Here is a 22,344-nt window from a genome sequence, read left to right as displayed (position 1 = left end):
TGATTAAGGGTACTGTTAAAGAGCTCCTCAATAGTGGATTCTCGAGCATTGGAAGTCAAATATTTAGTTTGTTGAAACAGTAATTTGATGTAACTCAATGTGCTATCAAATACATGATTTTGATTATGTAAATATATATGTTATATTTCATACATGCATACAAATTATTTGCATTATCTAGGATAAATTATTTATGCATATAAATGAAACGCATCCTATTGAATGCGATTACGAAGACAAAGTTAAACTCATGCAAATTAATTTGATAAATTTTTAATGAATGCTGCTAATTGAAGTTGATCAGTTTCTCTGGAGAACATTATGTATTCATTATGTAACATTTAATTTTCAGTTGATGCAAAGGTTTGTGGTATCCACTTGTACAATCAGCAAGCTAAAGCGTTGTTAATCAAGAAGGCATTGTTTATGAAATCTAAATGGATTCTGTTTTTGATGCAGGTAAATTAATAAAATTAATTTTTGTTTTACTGTGCTCTAAAATTTCAAGCCTTTTAAGTTTCAAGTGTTTTAGTTTATCAATTTGAATGGCACTTTGTGGTATGTATGTACCTAGAGGTCCATTTTAGATGTCATGATCAAATTTAAGAAGTAGTCAAATATTATGAGGAAGCAATTTTATTGATTTTGCGAACACTTTTGGAAAATTGGATATAATCAGACTTTCAAGAGTGTGTTCCTGATTTCATAATAACAAATTGCAAAAGAAAGCTTCTAACTTGTTTGATTTGTTTCTTTCAAAAATTTGCTTTGTCAACATCTTAGCATTGAAAGTGTTGTTTCAAATCACATGGAAGGAAAACCACAGTAGAATCCTTATTTAATATTTGAGTGGGACATGTTTTCTAAGGTTTGGCTACATTGATAGTATCTACAGAAATGTTTCAATTAAAACATTAAATACTATTGGCAACTTTTTATTTTGTGGCATTGAATACTTTTAGCCAAAGAAGCCTAGGCATTTCAAAATTGAATTTTTTTTAAATATATCAAATTTTAATATCATTTAATTATATTTACAATTGTAATTTAATTGAAATTTGAGGTGAAAGTGAGTAGCATGGATAATCTGTGCATAGATGATCAAGAGTTTACTCAATTGTATTTTTATTGAGTTAATGCGGCATTTCCATTTTTCCACAGTCTCAAAAGCATGGTAGATATTCTTGGTATTAGCAGCTACCCAAATGAATTTGGATGTTGTTGAGTATGGTACAGATTTCTTTTAGCCTAAAGTGACTGAAGTTATGTTCCTCCGACTGCATAATAATAAGTAATAGTTTCTATCTCTAAGCAAAACTTAATGAATCATTTATCTTTTACTTGATACCATTTTGATATAGTCCATATTTATTGGCAAATATGTGTTAACTGTAAGATGATTGAGTAATTTTTGTTTTTACTGCCACATTTGCTACCTCTAATCTTAAATCTTGGCAGCCTCAGCTTCATTTCATGTCTCAATTCAGTCTCCAAGTTCAGTGGGTTAGTGTTCTTTCCAGAAACATATTCACGTGTGCAAAGTCCCAATGTCTCACTGCTATAAGTAGAGTGCAAAATTCCATATGAGCACCTTATTACCCAAATATTCTTTCTTCTCTGAGTTTTTGATTTTTATTTGGATTATTATTTTCACTTCAGTTCAGCAATTTTTTGTTGTTTGATTATGATTTGTACTATCCCATGGGAAATTTAATTTTTCCAATTGTCTACCTTTTCTATTTACTATTCATTGGTTTTTATAAATGTCACATCCATCATTTTTCAGGCCATTGTCGGGATACTATTGTTAATTCTAGCCTTACATGGCACCGATCCAACCTCTCATGAGTACAACGAACCAGCACTGACATTTTCAATTCAAGATTACAGAAACTCAAACGCGTTTGTATCTGAAAAAGGTGCAGTTGGTCTACAGGTTAGTAATTGATTTGCAATCAGTTAATTATATATTCGTTAAATATAAGAACTCAAATATATTTTATTTTCTTCAGTCTTAGGTACTAATTTAGGGTGATGATAAGCCTTGAGTTATACATTACTCCAAGAACAGCTTGTCCTGTTTCTTCTATTTTTTCCATGTTTAATTGTCATCTTTTTTGTGCCAATTTTTGTCTTCAGTTTAATGTTTAATATTACCATCAATAAACGTTGATAGCTTGCATCTGCTCCCAGTAGGTCACATGAGTTTTTGGATACTATTAGATCCTCTTGTCAATGTCTTCTGTATCCACCTCTTGGAGCTGTTAATATATGATCTTCTTTTGTTGTTTTGAAACCATGTTTGTGTGCTACTGTCATTTTCTTTTCCTTACAAAATTCCATGAGCCTCTCTCATCTTCAATTCCTCCCATACCACATTTCCCTTATCTTTTCCTCTTTTGTCTCTCCTGCTACCATGTTATAGTCAGTACAATATCTTTACCTTTCTTTATTTCCTTCTCTACATTCTTTTACATTGACTCCACCTCATCTAAATGTCCAGGACCTGGCATATACATCTTTATTGTCACTTTTATGTGTGACACAAAGGGTATCAGGGAAGGTCACATTAAATATGCCGAGTCTTACCAAAAACATCATGTATTATACGTCAGTCATATTACACCATTTACATAAGTACAATTGGGATGGCTAGACCCTTGGTAACCTAGCACGAGAACGGACAACATTAGCATGGCAGAACATTGCCTGGGACGGGGTAAAGGCAGGATGGATGCGGTCACAAAACTTGAAAACCTGTAACCCAGGCAGAGCTGTTGTCCAAAGGTAAGGTCCGACGAGGAGTGCGGGAGCGGCGAATGCTGTCACAGACACTGTAACGTGGGCAAGGTCCTCATCCGTCAGAAAGTGAGGGATAAAGGCTGGGTGGCCGTGGTCACAAAACTCATTACCTAGGCAAGGCCCTTGTCCGTCAGAAAGTAAGGGATAAAGACAGGATGGATGCAGTCACAAAACTCTTAACCCAGGCAGACCCCTCATCCAATGTTGAGTCAGCAATAGGACATGCTGTCGCGATAAGCACAACACAGCCAAAGCCTCGTGTCCTACCAGTCACTGCCAGATAACCAACTGACTGCTTTGCGCCCCACTACCAGGGCTTATATACCCAACTTTAGGAGCCAGGGAAGGAATACAATGTCTCATACTTGCGTCATTATCATCAGCTAGTCTTTGGGGGTGCTTTCAGCCTTCATTTTAATTACTCTGTGTCCTGTGTACTTCACTTATTTTCACTGATCTCTTTACCCCTCATTTACCATTATCTTGACTCGATTCCATCCTTTCGTCATGAGGGTGCAACCCTCTCTCACGTTCCCATTTCCTTCTCACCTTGTCTCACACATTTCTCTCTCTCAAGTTTTCATTCTCCAGTACTGTTCTAACATTCCATGTGACATCTTGAAATGTTTGAATTTGGACAAAATATATACCCTAGAGATTGGAACAAGAAACTATTTGGATCATGGAACATTTATTTTGAGAAGAATCCATTGTTTTTTTCATTGCCTTTCAAAGGATGCCACTGTGGGTGTTCAATGGGATGGTTTACTATTGCCTTCCACATTCCAATTTTGTTCTTCTCTATGCACTCAATCTGCCTTTTGAGGCAATTTCACACATCTTGGACGACAGGGTGCCCTGGCCTTCTCCTCACTCTTCCTCCTTATGGGTAGCCATTGACACTTGGTGAAGTGTTTGCTACTTCTCTCAGAATAATTCCACCCTTTCCCAAGTTTAATGGCTTCCGTCTCTCATTGCCTTATTACTGGGAATAGGTGACATTGTGTGAAGGAGATGTTGGCATTTTACTGGGAGAGGCTGTTCGAGTTGCACCCCACTTCGGGCACCCCATAATATTATAGTAGATTGACATATGTTGCATTGGTGACCCTTGTGAGAAATATTCAAATTAAACAAATGGAAGACAATTCTATCACAATATTGTTTCAGCTATTACTGGTGACTTGTGTAAAATTTATCTTGTCTCTGCAAAGTTAATCATTACATACTTCCTTTTGAAAAACTTATCAACATGGCATTTGTTTCTTTCACTTCAAACCCAATTGTGTAATGAAAACAGCCCCTAAATAAAAGTATCTACATTCCAAGTCTTATAATCCTGTGGCAACCTAGATATTTGATAACTACAGGTTCTTCACAAAAGAAATTGGTTAAACTACAGGAGTAGTAATCGTCAATATCCTGGAATTAGGGTATCAAATGTCAAGGGAGGCTAAGGAGATCCTAAACAATTTTTCTTTATGTTTTTGCCCGAATAGCCCTTTCAATTACATGTATTCCTTGATTTTGTCATGAATTAAAATCATTCATTCATTTGACAAAGCATGAAATGAGGGAATCAGGATGGTGCAGAGGCTAATGTACAGGCTTCCCACTGAGAGGTTGCGGGTTCAAATCCTGGAGATGACAAATATTTTTCAGTGGTATCCTGATCGCTACTTGAGGTGCTTTTTGGAGAGCACTTTAAGTGGGTACCAAATCTGTCAGATGGGACATTAAACTGTGGACCTCTTTGCGCCTTTTGACAAGAGTAGGCTAATGCCAATGCCGAGTTTCTCTCCACCCTTCCTTTCCCATCCATCCTTAGTGGCGCAAATGACCTTAGCTCTGTCAGTCGCCTCTGATAAAAACTTCTTTTAATATGAAATTTTGTACTAATTTCTCAACTAAATATAGTCAAAGGATTTGATAGTGGCATAAAACATTAAAATATTCCCTAGAGGCTACACTACTCTACAGAATTCTTTTTAATTTCCTCACTTAAAGGTATTTTGTATTATAGATTAGTTTTGTATGCATACAATATTACTAAACTGATTTGAACATTTCTTCTGATTGGGACTGATTTAATTTGGTAATTACCTTAGTTTGTATACTCTTACTTTTGTTCCTGCCACCACAGCTTGAGGTTGAGGAACTGGGAATCCTTTTTGTGGAATTCCTCAAGAAGCCAGAATTTGTCCCCTTAATAACTGCCTGTCTTAGTTAATCTGTACTATAGATAAATAATCCTTGTACTAATTATTTTATTTCAAGTTATAGATATAGGTACATATTTATTTAGTTTCAATTGAATTTTTTTCCAGGCTGAGAATGTATATGTCCAACTTTTGAACAGCAAGGGTACAAATGTGACGAGGGTAGAATGGGGTGGAATCACAGATGCTCTACTTGATGCAGCAGTGGTTGATGAAGGTGGCTATAGAGAGAATTACATTGCATCAGCTGCCTTTGGTGAAAAAGAAATAACTATATTGTACTCTACCACTTTGATGCATTCATGCCCCACATCTTTGAATCTTGTGACAACAACCCTTCTCCGTTTGCTGACTAATTCAACTGACCGCTCAATCATAGCCACTAATCATCCATTTCCTTATCTCAATTTGGTGAGTATACGTAGATTTTAGCCAATAAATATTTTATATTTACCGTAAATCAAAACTCTGGTGGAAGTCATGGTCAAGTGTGAATTGAAAATAGTTTTAGAGGTGAATGGAATTTGATTCTTATTGTAGCACATTGCTTCATCATGATCATTCCCATTCTGAATCTTAACTTGCTTTTATCTATGCTTAGATTTGATTTTAAGTAATGAAAGCACTTTCACTCACCACTTAAAATAAATCCCTGGAATTGTTTTTCATGAAAAATTATTGCCCATCTTTAGAGGCATCAACTAGATTGAAGGGAAGATTCTGGTAAAGTAGCAAAAAGATGAAAATGTTAAATTTTTAAATTAGAAAAACTACTTCAAACTTTAATTTACACACATCCAATGTATGGTATGAGTGAGGCAAAATATTGCCTAAATCAGTGTTGTTTCTCCTTTTTTTGTGTGATCTACATCTGTGTCTGTAGAGTGAAATGCAATTAAATTTTATAGGAAAATGAATTATGCTGAGTGTAACTTTTTGGGATCTGACCTGGGAATATATTTTGCACTATTAATCACAATATAATAAATCGTATTTAATGAAGTTACTCACCAAATTCATACACACAAACGTGTTCACATACTGAGGAGATGTTACTCTAACATCCAGTTTGTATGAAATGCTATCTTGATGAATAATATAGTGAAGGAGAAAGTTAAAATACTGGAAAAAGTGACTTATCTTTTCAGTATGATTTTGAATTCTCCTGTATGATATTAGCCATGTGTATTTTTATTGCAATTAGTGGCTGAGTTGAATGGAAGAATGCAATGTAGGCAATATATTGCAAAAAACTGATGAAATTTCGTATCTTCTTCCAGGCACCCAGTTTCAATATGAGTGATGTCAATACTGCCATGGCGATATGGTTTTTATTTGGCCTTCAAGGATTTAGCATGATCTGTGCATTTTTCACAATGCTGCCAACTTTAGAAGGTGCAAGTGGTGCACGTCACTTACAGCTCATGGCCATGAAATCATTTTCTATCCTCTTCTGGATAGTACCCTTCTTATTTGATATTGCCATTTTTATGTTGGTCATCTGTGCAGCCCTGTTATTCTTTCCTATCACAGCAGGAGGATCATGGATATTTGCTGCAGACTTCTATGGTAATATTTTTATTAGAAAGTGTCATTACGCAGTAGTAATTTTATTGATGATGTATACTTTTTTTCTTATTCATACGTATGAAGTTGGATATCACACAGACTAGCTAAATTGGAGTTCACTAGACTAGTTCTTGAGAGTAAGAATTGGCTGTTTGTTCAAGATTTACGTAAAAAATTGGATAAAATTTATACCTATCACTGATTTATTTTTCCCAAGTAATAATAACCACATTTTTCAGTTACTTTCATTTGGAGTTTGTGCAATAGTCAATAAGATTATTTCCAATTAGGATAATGTCCATTCAATAACCCTTTGCTAGAGAAGAATACAAAGAGTCTCAACACAATTGTTCCCTGAAACTTTAGTGTGCCTCTCTTTAATGCTGAAAAGAGACTTTCAAATGTGTCATTCTTTCCCTTTATAATTATTCAAATAAAATTAGGTTAAAAACTTTATAACACTGAAATGGGGCTCATATAAAGAGTAACAAATATAGAACTAGATTTAATGCATAAAACACTTGCATGGGTTAATTTAAAGCAAGCCCTCAAATATATGGTATTTATTTTTGCAAAATTTAATATCGTCTTTCAGGTTATTATTTGAATTTTATTTTAAAGAAAAAAACCTGTAAAATTCCCAATTGTCATCTTTCTTTACTTCCATTGAATGTCATGTTAACTCTTCTGACTCATCTTCTTCCTGTTCTTTTCAATCTTGAGGTAAAAATCTTCCTCAGGTACATGCAAAATATTATTTTTGTGAATGAATTTCGGGATTCTGCCTAAATTGCTTCCTTTGGTGACAAAATAAATCACGTTTAGTATTATTATTATCATCTATTGGGAATGAGGTTGAAGTTTTTACATTTTGACGTCCTTTGTTCTTTTTCATTCCTTCTGGGTAGAAACAGCGTTATTCCAGTATTGTATTCTCATTGTATTTATATTATTACCAATTCTAAGAGACTGCAGGAGATGCTGCAATGGTAATTTTTAGCGAAGTCATCCACTGAAGCGAATTACATTTTCAATGTGAAAATCATTCGCCTTGACAGGGATTTGAATCCAGATCCCTCAACATCATGCAGAATATGTTGGTCAGTTTAACTACCGAGGCATCCTCTAACTCTTCAAAATGTTTGGGGCTTTAAAGGGGACATGGAGGTGCGGTTTCAAATCCCATTCAAGGCAAATGATTTTTTGCAATTTGAAAGTATTGCATTGTAATTAGTTACAATATTTTGTTAGACATTAGCCATAATGTGCCTTAACCATTTATATCATCTGCTGAATAGTTACTGAGATATAGTTGACTAGGGGCACCCTTGCCTTGTGGGCTGTATCTTTGTAAAATCGGGGAGTTGGTATAAATATTTGAGATAAATCACAGACGATTTATAATAAGTGTTGGTACTAATATTAAAATATTTCATAAAAATGCATCACTGGAGTAACTTCGTTTTCATACAGAAAAATGACAAAAAATGTATAGATGTAAAAATTGCATGGATTAACTATCCATAAGTAGTGTGATGACAGCTCCTCTGTTGCTAGGCAATCCAATTTCTAATGCAGTAAAATATTACGTTGTTTCTTGTTTTATGAAGTTTCAGATAAATGATCCATTTATATATTTTGTGTGTGACATTTGTGTAATGGATCTACAATTGAGTTTGGCAAGTCTAAATGAATGGTAAGCATCAATTCTACTAAGAGTTTTGAAATGATGTTTTCAAAGGGTAGTTACAAAAAAGATGAGAAAAATATTTATGGTCACAAAATGGGATCTAAAAATTTTTAATAGAGAGGAGTTAGGAGGAAATAGGAAGGTTGGTGAAAATTGTGACAGTCATCCAAATATTGAGGAAGCAGAATGTTTCTGTTAAATATATTTCTGTGATACTTCTTTATACCAGTATTAATCTCCATTTTCAGTAATTTTCAACTTTATTTGTACAGATTTCAAGTAAGAATTGATTATTATCATTTAAAATTTTAGAAATCAATAATTTGGCATATATCTTCATGAAATTCTTTCCATAAACTTATCTTGTCTCTCACTATTATTAATTCATGGCCATAATATGGCAATTAGTATCTATACACATATGTATATGGTAGAAGAATAGTTTCAGATGAAACCATGAGGGGAAATTTAGTGCCTTCTTGCTCATGTTCATTTCGTAGCCATTATTTTGGAATTGGTGCTGATTTTATGAACAGCTTAAGTGCCACTGAATCAATTCATATGTTATTTCTAGTAATATTCCTTCAAATTTCAGGCTCCCTTCTTTTGTTATCACTATTGATAGCAGCTTGTGAAATACCATTTGCCTACCTTATTAGCTACTTCAAGAAAACTACTGGGAGTGCTTTCATGTTCTTTGTTACTTTTGGCATTATCTTTGGTAAGGAATTGTAAAGATGTTTTCAAACATTTTGAATGAGTTTTATAATTAAGGATCAAATATGTTCATTACTTGATATTCTACATTTTTCAGGTTCGATATTTGGAATTATTACATTTGTGATGGAGATGTTTCTCAATGATAGCCATGTGCACATTGGTGTTGTTCTCCATTCAGTTGGAATGGTGATACCTTTCTTCAATGGTGCCTATGGCCTTGCTAAAATTGCTCATGTTGCTGTTCATAACATGAAGTGTTCAAGTATACCTGCACATCTGAAGAAATCACTTTGTGAAGTAGCAGCCCTTCAGGACATGAATTTTGACATTAGCTGTTGTGGTGAGCTCATTATTTTTAGAGGACACCTTTAAGTAAATTAATACTTTCATGTTTAATGTGGCTGCAGTATCTTTTAAGCATAGGACATGGTAGTCCAGTGGGTAGTGATGGTCTACCGACCATAAAGCCCAGTTTAGATCCCAGGGTGACACCTCTGGTCACCCCCAAACTGTGTGGTTTTGCTGATACCAGACCTTTCTGGGAAACCAGGCAGCACATGAAAGGCACTCCCCCCACCCTTACTCGGAATGGGAATTTATTTACCATAAAGACTTATTATATTAACTAATATAGACCTTGAACTTGTGCGAACAAATACCATTAATGCACACCTATCAGATCACTACCCACTTACTGTGTCCACATCCAACGAAAGTAAAAAATACTACAAAGTTATATCTCTGATCAGAATATGATCGCCTTTTGTGACTTATTAAATTCCCATGAGTGGTCCAATTTGTTTTCCTTCAAGTCCTTGAACAAAAGCTTTGAATATTTCTATTCCACCTATCTACATTACATTGAAATCTGTTTTCCCCTTGCCCTGAAGCTTATGAAAAACAATAGCTTACCTGTTAAATACGAATTTCAGTGGGTCTCGGATGAAATTCTTTGGCTTTCAAGAAAAATGAAAGATGCAGCTCTGTATTACAAAAGCAAATCAAATCCAGCTGATCGTCAGGAATATTCAGTGCTCAAGAAAAGTTATCGCCAAAACTTACTGTATTCTAGAAAATCTTTCAAAAACCATAGTCTTACCAATGCAGACAATTACCAAGATCTTCAACTGTATAACTCCGCTGTAAATTCTATTCCAGATTATCCTAAAATGGTCTTCATTCTGAATGATTTCCACCTAAGAAATCAAATCCCACAGTTTCAGTCAATTCAGCTAATTATTCTCCTATTCCTAACACATACAATCCATTATATCTATCCCCCTGTCCTGGATTTGATGGCATCCCAGAGATAGTCATAAAAAGGTCATTGAATACTATTAAAGTTAAGCTGTTATTCTTAATTAATAAATCCCTAAATATTGGAATTTTCCGAAGCCCTCTTAAATCAGCCAAAATAGTGCTAATATACAAAGGCAAAGGTTGCAAAATGGCCATGAATTCTTATAGACCAATGTCCCTGTTGAACCAGTGGGGGAAAATATTTGAAATAGTTTTCTATCATCATCTAGTATCATATCTTGAAACATATAACCTATTATCCACGTCTCAACGTGGATTTAGAAAAACATGGTCCACTACAACAGCCACATATCACATGGTGAATCAAATACTTTTAGGATTGGATAATAGAACAGAAACTTTAGGATTATTTTTTGATTTCACTAAAGTTTTTGACTGCGTCAATCATCAGCTACTCTTGTATAAACTGAAACTTTATGGAATAAGAGACACATCCAATGGATTGAATCATATCTAATTGAATAGTATCAGCTTGTAAAGCTCTCAAGAAATGGCTCCAAATTCGTTTCTCCTGGTGGGGAAGTAACACTGGGTGTTCCCCAGGGTTCTGTTCTTTCGCCCAATTTTATTTTTAATTTATATTAATGATCTAGCAGATAATCTTAAGTCCATTAAGGGAAAAGATCCATTACTGTATGCTGACGATACAAATATTATTGTGTCAGCCTCCTCAGTGGACAGTTTTACAGAAAGAGCAGCTGAAGTAGCTCAGATTTTCACTGAATTTTGTCTTCTTAACTTCCTAAAACCCAATTCAAACAAGTCCGGCCTGATTTATTTCACCAATAAAAACAAAGTTTCCGCTGCAATCTCAGTAGATGCAGCAGGTGTAAGCATTCCCCAAAATTCCAGTATCTAATTACTGGAAGTTATCTACATAGAAACATGTCTTTGGGAGGAACGCATTTTCAAATTACATAGACAGCTAAGTTTCCTATGCTTCCTCATTAGAAATATTTGATATTCTGTAAATTTAGAGGTCCATCTATCCATTTACTATGGCGAATTTTATTCTCGTGTTACTTTTAGTATCCTCTTCTGGGGTTCCTTTCCCCATGTGGGTATAATCTTCAAAATCCAATAGAGGATTATACGTATTATGAGCAATGCTCCTTGCGATGCACCTTGTAAACCTATCTTCAAAAGACTTGTTTTATTACCAGTACCTTGAATATATATATTTAATGTCATCTTGCATGCAAAGGGGCATTTACGTTTGACATTTATCCAATTTTCTCAATACAAGTCCAACCGTGATTACCATAGTCTCTATACAAGGACCTGCAATTGGCTTAAGGTTTTTCAATATACTCCCCTTGAAATCAAGTATGAAACAAAAGTACCTATTTCAAGAAAAAGCTGTTTACCTATTAAAAAATAATATGTTCTATTTTGTAAATAAGCACCTGGAATAGTCACTACATATCTCCAAATTATGGAAAAAATACTGCATAGTAAATCCTGGGAATGTGTCTGTTATTGATGCTAAAAAACAACCTCATCATTAATGATAATGATGCATTTCTTTTTATTTCTACAGAAAACTTGTGTAAGGATTTCAGCAATTGTCATGAGCATGTGTCATACCTTGGATGGGGCAACTTCAGCATGAAGCATTCATTTACAAACCTCAAACCTGAAGGCATTGGAATTGAATTGTTTGCCTTAGCACTGCTCTCCTTGTTTTACTTTGGGCTTCTCTACCTCATAGATCTGGGAATTTTCCCAAACGCCTTGGAAAAACTGATAGAATTTCTATCGCAGTGTTTTAGAAAGAACATTGTGGAAACTGATGGCCGTGGCGATGATGATGTCCTCAGAGAAAATGAGCGAGTTGATTATGCTGTTAGAAGTAAGTACAATCTTCGTATGAAATTTGTCTTTTAGCTTAGTATAAGTTTATTTTCAAAGATTTTGTATTATTTTTAGAAGCAGTAGAGCACCTGTCAAAATTGGTATGTTGCCAAACTTAACATGACAGATTCCAAGTTTGAATTTATAATCCTTGTCGATTGGTGTTATTTTTTGTGAAGCATAGAAGTTCTAGTATTAATGTTAATTTGCTACAGTTTTCCAGCATGCTTAATGGTGAAATTTGTTCATAATGTTTTCTTAATAATTGATCTTAATATTGTTGATTCATTCAGTTTTGGAATACTGTACTGTATGTTGAACTATCAGTCTATATTGTCCATGTCAAGTGTCTTGATGGAGTACAGTGCAAAAATCTTTGTATTGTATCACTAAAGTTTCATTTACACGAGTATACTGTTAATCAGGACCTGGTTAATTCTGTTTTGAACTTAACTTTGTCAGCCAGAAGTAGGAAAATGCTGATTTGGTGTCTTTGTATCAGTATTTAAATGGTCACATTGATTTCACTGAGCTTCTCTCAGTAACTATGATTTTGTTCTGGTTAGGCCATCTAGAATGGAGAGGTTATTTGATGTCCCTTTCTGCAGCAGAAGCTTTTCATGCTATCAGACTCAACAGATGGAAATGTGCAGTCAATGAAATACATATGTGCTTACATAGATTTTTTCACTTCTTCACTGCATTAATTAAAAATCAACACCAATTTTCTGGTTTACCACCTGATCTGGCATGATTATCAGTTGATTTTTTTTCTAATGTACCCTTCAGTGTTTATCTAATGCATAAAAACAATTGTATTCTTCATTTTTATTTTCTAATAGTAAATGCATGTACTGTGATAATTTTATAACCCTTCTGCTTATCTTATTCCATACCCTATTCAAATGGGTTTTTCTGGGATATTAATTATTGAAAACTACAAAAAAATGATGCCGTTTCAATATCGGGTCCAAAAACAGTTGTTAAGACTGATTTTTTACTGTGATTTGTTCACACAGACAGAAATTCACCGTTAGCTGTGAATTTACCCACAGGCCTACACAAAGTTAAAATCACAATAAAAAAATCAGCCTCAACAGTTATTCTCAGACCAGATATTGAAGCGGTATCTATTTGTAGATGCCACTTTCTTCTGTAAACCCTTTTGAAGTAGGGCTAAGGATCGTTCTTCCTTGCTCATCATTCCTCTCCAAAAGGGAATTTTCTGTCAAGTCAGCACTACAATGGCAATTACTCACAGCAGCCAGAGCCTCTGTACTATTAATCATGGAAAAATATGTTAAAAATTTGTCAGGGTAGTTTAGTAAGTATTTTAATCGGTAGATAAAAAAGCGTCATAGGTCGTGATTGTGTGGTCTGATGGCTTCTGAGTTTGGCTGCATGTAGAGTATTTCTAGGCTTATCAATTCTCATGGATCACAGCTAATTTCTTCACTCATTATAAGTGATAACTCCTGAGCATGCTCATGGTAATGAGAGAGAAATGTTGAGCCTAAAAGTCATTCGTACACACTCATCCAGCCTCGTAAATCACCAGAGCAGATAAAGCATCATAACTGGCCATGCATGGATACATTAGAAATTCCTTTACCTTTAGTTGATCTAAAAAATTGATGTTTTTAAGCCATTTTCTTGTCCTTTGAGGTTTGAAATAATGAGGTTGTAATATTAATACGTTTTTCCAAATTTATGGATTCTGACGGATAACCTCATATCACAGTTCCTAGATTTTGTGAACTATCCCCATGCAATGCAATTTTTATATGTATGTGTGCTGTTCAGTGAAGAGTCATAAAGATTTGATACGGAATTGATGGTGACAAAATGTACCTTTGTAATATGAATAGCTTAATGTGTACCTGTATGTGGCACAAGTTTCATTGATTTGACACCAAAAATTCATCAATGACGGACATTTGTATTAGAAACATGTTCAGTATGTGTATACTACATACTGCCTTGAAATTTTGCTTTTGTTTGAAAAAGTTGTCTGTCAAAGTCTCGGTAATTACATTAGGGTAATGGAGAGTGTGTCCTTTTCTACAGCACGGTAAGGAGAAGGTTTAAAAAGAATGAAGATGGGAGACAATCAATTTCAAAGGAAGTGGACTTGGAGCTCCAATCATTGGACCCAGAGCTTCACTCTAATGGAAGTAACATTAAAACCCCTTCTGTAATTTTGCAAGAAGATCATTGAAGGCTATTGAGCATTACCATAAATCTTAAAAATTACATTTGCGTGGTGCCACAAATGGTAACAGAAAAATTGTGCATGAGATGTGTTATTGTGCTATGGGTTCCGAGATCACTCATACCCAAACAAAAACATTCGCGTACAGTTTTGCTTGACGATGGTGTTGCAGAAAAATTGGGAATTTCTTTTGAAGGGTATCACTGCAGATGAAATTTGGCCTCATCATTTTGAACCTGAATTCTGCACCACGGTAATAGATTGCCAAACATGACGAACATTACTGCTGAATATTTCACAAAAATTAATGCAAAGTGTGTTCCTCATTCTCTCTGTGACTTTTTCCCATTTGCCAATCTGGTGAGACACCTGAATGGAGAGCATTTATAATCATCTAAAGTAGGTGTAGTTTGAGAGCCGAACATGGTTCAACTTTTAACTTCAGTGCTGATGCAATGCTCGGGTCAAATCAGTGAAATTTGTACCACATATACATTACAGAGTAAGATTACAATATTACATGAAAGTTAATTTTTACACAAAGATGGTATGCGATTAAAAAATTAATGATCACTCCATGTTGAACGGTTCTTGTATTTTAATGTTCCTTATAACCAAATGCTCCCCCTCTTAGTAATGATACAAATGAAGATTGTATTATATAGATTTATAAAAAGATGTTCATAATCAAAACTCCTTAAGCAGCTGTGTAATGTAGCATTGACATTGGTGGATGGTGATCATTGTTTCTCATTTAATATTTCTAGATATTAAAAAAAATGGCGTAGACACCCTTTTGGTGCACAACTTGAAGAAGAATTATGGATTATTCCGATGGCTGTGGAAAGGAAACTCTGCAGTCAAAGGAGTTTCCTTTGGAGTTCGTTCGGGTGAATGCTTTGGATTACTTGGTGCAAATGGTGCAGGGAAAACAAGTACATTTGAAATGATCACTGGATCACTCCCTACATCTAGTAATTCATCATATGTGTTGGGAGAAAAGTCTGGAAATTGGAGTGGAATAAACAAGAAGGTATATTATTATTGTAAAGTGGAATTTAAAATGTTCTCTGATTTCCTGGCCCATGGGCAGATAATCCTCGTACCCCAATGAAAGGCATTCCCTCCAATCCTCTATAAAACATTTTTTCTGTTAATCTCAAGCTTTTTACTTGTATTATAACGAAAATCATATAATTGCACTCTAGGATGAAAGTGTAATTTTAAAAATTTCTAAATGACGAATCCTCTAAAGAATTGCTCTGCACCATTATGATCTAAGTAAACAACTGCATGTGCTGCTTTAACTGACGTTTGCTCAATCATATTTTGGTTTGCATTGATATGCTTTAAGGAATGTGCTGAAAAATAACTGTAAAAAGTATTTGGAAAAGATTTATTAAATGTTCTTAATTTTATAAGCTAGCTTTATCAATTAATTGAAAGTTGGGGAGGTCAGTGACCTGGATTTTCTGGAATTCTGTAGTAGGGAGGGGGTCATAGTAAAGAAGATTAGTGGCTGGGACTATTTGGGGGACCTCTTTGGCAGGCCATCTTATAGTGGATCTTATTTCACTGTTCATCAAAGCCAAAGGGCATGTTCTTTGTTGTGGTGTCTTCAATTGATAATCTGCGTTTTAGAAGGAGAAGGTGGGCATTGGTGGATAGCTTCATTAAGACTTTTGCATACCTTAAAGCAATGACAGTCAGACCCATACTCATGTTAGCAAAATAGTGTTACTTGATTTTTTCAATTGATGATATCATGTGCACAAATCCTTTAATGTTCATTTTTTTGCATGACGGTGAGGCCATGCAATTAATCAACCTTTTATGGAAGGGCAAATAGAATGAACTGTGTATTGGATTAAAAAAAAACAATGAAAATATCTATTAATAACTAAAAGTTACATGCTAGGCTTTTTCTGCTCAGTATGCCCATGAAAATAATGTAATAAATAATAGCCTGGAAAGTTTTATACCTTTGAGTGTCTATCGTTTTCAATTATTTGCTAGTATCTTCCTCTCAATCACCATGAATAGTCAATTCTCTACTATACAATTTAACAACAGCGTAGAAAATTGGTGTTTGATGAAAAAATATCAGAAACACAGTTTTAAATGAGTATAAGCTAAGGAATTTCACATAGAACTATTTATTTGTGTATATCACCTGTTTTTCTTAAAAATAATTTCAATATTTCTTATTATTTTGCGATCGTCATGTACGAACTTCATTATTGCAAAGGGTCCATAAGATCTTTAATTGCTTCTCTATTGAATTTCAGTATGTGACAAGTATTGGATATTGTCCTCAATTCAATGCAACATTGGGCTCACTTACTGGAAGACAAATGCTCAAATTGTTTGCATGTCTGCGTGGTATTCCATATGAGAATGCTGACAGGACGGTCCAAATTTGGCTGAATAATCTAGGTAGGTTTTTGCAGCTGGTAAGAATGTTGTCTTATTGTTCGTTCATGTTCTATTGTTTGCAAACATTTATCAAATAAACCCAGAAATTTACCCATGTTTTATCCTTGATACCTAATACTAGCGTGCATATTAAGTTCAAGACAGCATCAGTCAATGAATGGTGTGGACTTCACTTCCTTTTACCATGGGGTACCAGAATTCTTATTTCTGAGCAATTCACCTTTTGTGTGTGGTTATTTCAGGATGAAACCTTGAGTAAAATAGACATAAAAGTGTCTTCAAATACGTATGCATATGTGTTAATCCATTGAAAGACGCTGAGGATGTTTCTCTTTTTTGTCACATATCATTAATTGCTTTTGTGTAATGTATCATGTGTCCTTGAGAGAATGGTGAAGTATTTATAGCTTTCTAATTGTTACCTATCAGGTTTGAATGAGCCAGCAGATCGTAACACAAGTGCATACAGTGGCGGTAACCATCGTCGTCTGTGCACAGCAATTGCACTGATGGGAGACCTGCCTTTAGTTTGCCTTGATGAACCCACCGCTGGGGTTGATCCGGTCGCCCGTCGCCAGCTTTGGGCAGTGCTCACTTCTGCTTGCTCTGGGGGTATGGCTCTTGTATTAACTTCTCACAGGTGAGTTGCCCATGGATAGAAATATGTATTCAGGTGAGGGTCATCACGTTTGTTTGATTCTATAATCTCCGTGAAATGCCTGCCTTCTCACTGTGTGCTAGATGCAGTAGAGAATTGATGACCCAAAATTTTAAATATTAAATGTTTGAGCCCAAATAATTGCGAGATGTGCACAAGCAATCAATGTTGAGGATCATAATTAAAAATGCAAATTCACTGGTCACAGGGAGATTGCAGTTATCAATATAATGGAAAGAATTAAAATATTTTAGCAAATAGTGTATTAATTTTCCAAGAGGTACTCATATAATTGTATGAACATCTGAAATGTGCTTGCCCAGTATTGCTGTCCACATTTTTTATATTATCAGGTGGCCCAGGAAATTTCATTCATGTATTAATATCAAATTTCTCTCCCACCCATGGCAATCCATTCAAAAGTTGTATCAATGTTATCTTTGTAGACTCACACTGCCAGCTGGTAAGAAAAAACATTAGAAAATAGAAAATTACTTGGAATAAGTGCTACTTCCTAAATAGTTTATGCTGTTTTAACTCTACAAAAATAAGTAAAAGCATTTTTTTTCATCACCTATGAAATTTAGAAGTTTGTTGTGAATTTTTGTGGCTATGATGTAAAATGAACTCAGGGCATTATGGTATTTTTTTCTCAAAATAACTATTGATGATAAATTTTATTACCCTGAAAGAAACCACATTGACAAGCATACTGTTTGGAAAGCCAACCACCGTATGACTTTGTAAATGAATATTTACAAGTAGATGTAAATATATATGAATTAATTTGACCCTTACAATTAACATTTTTTGTCTAGTTCAAAATCATTTCAACAAGTGATTTTACTCACTAACTTGCATGATGTACCAAATGTGAATGATGGAATAGGGAATGTTACAGTTCACATATTCCAGTCTTAACTTATCATTTTATATTACCAATGATCCATATTAGAGAAATTTTTTTTATATTTCATTAACTCACCTCAAGGTATTCTTTAATGTATAAAACTTACACTCCTTTTAATTAGATTACCTTTAACTTTTTTTGAGGTAAATTTTGAATATATCTGTAAGATTAGTTTCATTATCAGTAAACTAGATCAACAAAAATTAGTGCATACTTATGGGAGTCTATGAAGTGCTTTTAAATCACTGTTATGATGATGGAGAAACATTTATGTATTTCATTTTTATAACCACATCGTTATCCATTTGTTGCAGCATGGAAGAATGTGAAGCATTATGCACCAAACTGGCAATAATGGTCAATGGGGAGTTTTTATGCATTGGGACCATTCCATACCTCAAACATAAGTATGGTCAAGGTTTCACTCTTCTTGTGAAACTTAATGTGCAAATGAATTTTTCTGACACTGATAATCCTCAAGTGAGCACTGTGAAGGAGAAAATTGAGAGCTCATTCAATCCTTGCACTTTAAAGGATGAGCATGAGGTGAGTACAAAAGTATATTAATAGCGATCTATAATCCTGGGGTGTGATCGTGGATATTTTTTTGCATTTATCTACTGCATGGTTTTCCTCGGTAGCAGCATTTGTGAACTAACTCCAATGATTGAGGGTAGATGTCAGGAATTGTGGTGTTTTTAATGTACGAGGGTCATCCGGAAAGTAGTACCCGTTCGTGAAATAAAGACACAAAAGTAAATATTAACAAACATAAAAAATTTTATTTGAAAGAGGATACTTTAAACTACTTCTCAACATAATCTCCAAGCAAATTAAGGCATTTGTCATAACGTGTGACAAGTTTCTGTATTCCTGCTGCATAGTCCTTCGCCGCCAGCTCATTGAGATACGCGAGGGACCCATCTTGCACAAAGTTTTGCATAATGCAGATGGTGTTTAACAATTTCATGAACAATTGTTCGAGAAACATTGGGAAAATGCTCACAGATGTCATCAATTGTGACGCGCCGATCGTTCCTCACGAATTCGTCAACTGAGCTCACCAGTTGGTCTGTAATGACAGACGGTCTCTCCGAACGCTCATCGTCGTGTGTGTTCCCCCTCCCCATGTTGAAGTTGCGACACCACTGCCGAACAGACGACTCGTCCATTACATTGTCTCCATACACCTCCTTTAATTGGCGATGAATATCACATGGGCGAACGTTTCTTGCATTGAGGAATTTAATCACTGCCCTCACTTCACAACTGGCGGCGTTCTCAATTTTTTTAAACATTGTAAACAATCACAGAAACAACACAGGCAATGCTAGCGTCACGCAACTTGGCTCAGAGAAGGCAGACAAGCCACTGAAGCTATCTGACCTCGTCCAGCGGCTACTCGCGTCGTCAGCACTTCATGCGGCACGAACGGGTACTACTTTCCGGATGACCCTCGTAAAATAGTGATAGAATATCGGTTATCCATTGCAGAAATAACTTTAGCAGTAAAACTGTGGTAGTATGAAGATCTGTAATTTAAACCCTGATAAAAATTGATGAAGACTGAATGAGTGTAGTTGTCAATTTAATGCCATTTTGTTAGTTGCCACTGATCAATTTAAAAATGATACCATACTCATAGTATGGGCTAGGCTTTAAACCTTAATGAATTTAGGAACTCTCAAGGTATTTTTGTGGAAAAATATATATTAATTTACCTCTCTGGGAAGCGTTTTGGACCAAAATGTTTCTGAAATAGAGAGAGGAAGATGGCAGATGGACCCTTCCAAAATTGTATGTAAAGATGTGCTTATAAATTATTTCATACTCTTTACTTATACTTTAAATGAATAATTGGGGGTTCAAGGCAGTCATTGCAATTAATTGTTTATAAATGAATTGGAAAAGGAGTAATAATGAACTTAAGAAAGCCAAATCGCTCATTTTTGATGGTCTCTTATTGCTTAGAGAGAGAATGTTATAAATCTTAGAAGAGCCCTTGCCATTTCAACAAAGTCAAATTTGAATGATCATTATCAGAATTATTTTATTCAGTAAATGATTTTGTTGATTTTAATAGCTGGTGTTTTAATATTGTGCACTCTCCTATCATCATCACCATTATTTATTGGTATGCGCTATACCTTACTACCCAGTGTGGTTGCTTAGACAGAAATAAAGGTCAGCATTAGAACTTGTTTTTCAGAGGCATGGACTTGCATGGTTAAATCCATCAATTTGTATTTTCAGGGATTACTGCATTACCATATAACGAACCCAGAAACCAAATGGGCTTACATGTTCACAGTTATGGAAGAACTGCAGAGAAATATGCACCCCTTGATTGAAGACTACTCCATCAGTGACACCACTTTAGAGCAAGTGTTTCTTTCATTTGTAAGAGAGCAGAAGAAGGTCTCAGAAAGTGCTGAAGAGGACATTTGAGAGAAACGAAGCTTTGCGACTGAATGGTTGCGTTAATGCTGTGATTATTTATCGATTCTTATATTTTTATAAGGCATCTTCATCTTTCACTTTTTGCACCGTGTGTGAGAGTTAGTCATTGCTGAATTATGTTAAGTGAGTGTTATTATTAATAATGTTTTTCTCTGTTTCTTAAGTTGATGGGAAGCACTGCACGATTAGTTTTTTTCTAATGAAGAGTCTTAATGCCTTCAATTGAGGCACACAAATAAGCTAGAAATGTTGAGTTAGGTGCTTTGGGTAAACACAGACCAAAAACAAATCTGCATGCTATCTTTACATTTGGAAGAGTATTCCATATCCTTCCAGAAGTAATTCAGTCATGAATATTTTTTATGCATCAGTTCATTCCATACTTGAGGCTACTATCATAATTACCGTGGTAGAAAGAAAGGAAACGGTGATCTGGGATACAAAGCCTGTTTGGAGGGTTTAGCATCTGTTGATCTCTTTTTTGATATGTTTGTTTACTATCTTTAAATATGACATTGTCATTCGCAACCCTGTCTCCAGTATTTAAGTCAAGCTTTGCCTAAGTCAAGAAAATGCTTATAGAGCTATATGGGGATATAAAGCTGGCAAATATAAGGTCTTATATATCAGTATCTACTGTAGATATATGTATTTTCCCATTTATGTATCCATATTTTTATACTTTGATGTGTTTTCATTTTCCATTCATCTCCAAATTGCATAAGGGTTGATTAACATGTTTATATCATATTTCATTCCATTATATCCTGGCTGTGAGTGTTTTATTCTCCATTTGGTTAGTGATATTCCGTTTTCTGTAGCTATTTCTCAGAATATATGTAAAATGGTAATACTCGGTGGGCATCCGGAGGGAGTATCACATGTGCACGGCAAATGTTCCCTAAGACTGCCTATATATGTATTCAGTAATTTAATGACTTAAAAGGAGTTTTAAATTGAATAATTGAATGACCCTTAGCATACTCAGTAGTTTTATGGTTACTTTTACTCATAATCCCCCTGTGATTCTTGATGCTTAAATTATTTAGGTGAGGTATTTTTTGATTCATTGATGAAATTTAGTTGATTGTATTTCATGAATTGCTAAATGTACAGCAACCTGTTGGTTTCTCTTCTTTCTGCCATATTTACCTGAAAGGAAGATGACTCATAAAATGTAATAGACATTTATATTCATAAAAAACTTAAAAGTTTAAACACCTATGGATCTAGAATGATAAGGTCAGAAAACTAGAATAGTTATTTCACTACCTACTTCCTTCTTTTATGCTGTTAAATCATGGATTTTCCACCAACCTTTCAATTAACGTTCTTCTTTCAAGTTATAGTCTTTGGAGGGCAGGCATTGGTAAGGTAAACTCTGATTCATTGGAAAACCACTATGATGCATTATGATAAGGGCCATCCGTTGTTTGCCTTACATTTTTATATGAAATTTTTAGCATATAGATATTTAGATAATTCTTGAACTTT

The 22,344-nt window shown here is 34.8% G+C and overlaps 1 protein-coding gene across 1 annotated transcript in view; it reads left to right on the top strand.

Moving 5' to 3' along the window:
* Positions 1-22,344, top strand: part of Abca3 (ATP binding cassette subfamily A member 3) — a 44,573-nt gene that overhangs the window by 19,884 nt on the left and 2,345 nt on the right. Inside the window, exons 15-26 of the mRNA XM_071583525.1 lie at positions 353-459; positions 1,787-1,936; positions 5,130-5,432; positions 6,302-6,590; positions 8,876-9,001; positions 9,095-9,340; positions 11,861-12,172; positions 15,154-15,419; positions 16,675-16,822; positions 17,252-17,462; positions 18,705-18,936; positions 20,644-22,344. The exon at positions 20,644-22,344 is cut by the window's right edge and continues 2,345 nt beyond it. Of these exons, the coding sequence (XP_071439626.1) occupies positions 353-459; positions 1,787-1,936; positions 5,130-5,432; positions 6,302-6,590; positions 8,876-9,001; positions 9,095-9,340; positions 11,861-12,172; positions 15,154-15,419; positions 16,675-16,822; positions 17,252-17,462; positions 18,705-18,936; positions 20,644-20,838 (2,585 nt within the window). The 3' untranslated portion in view covers positions 20,839-22,344. The remainder of the gene's footprint in view (positions 1-352; positions 460-1,786; positions 1,937-5,129; positions 5,433-6,301; positions 6,591-8,875; positions 9,002-9,094; positions 9,341-11,860; positions 12,173-15,153; positions 15,420-16,674; positions 16,823-17,251; positions 17,463-18,704; positions 18,937-20,643) is intronic.

The sequence above is a fragment of the Hetaerina americana genome, unplaced genomic scaffold (genome assembly GCF_022747635.1).
Source record: "Hetaerina americana unplaced genomic scaffold, ioHetAmer1.1.p SCAF_14, whole genome shotgun sequence".
NCBI lineage: Eukaryota > Metazoa > Arthropoda > Insecta > Odonata > Calopterygidae > Hetaerina > Hetaerina americana.
This window is presented reverse-complemented; position numbering and strand designations above follow the sequence as displayed.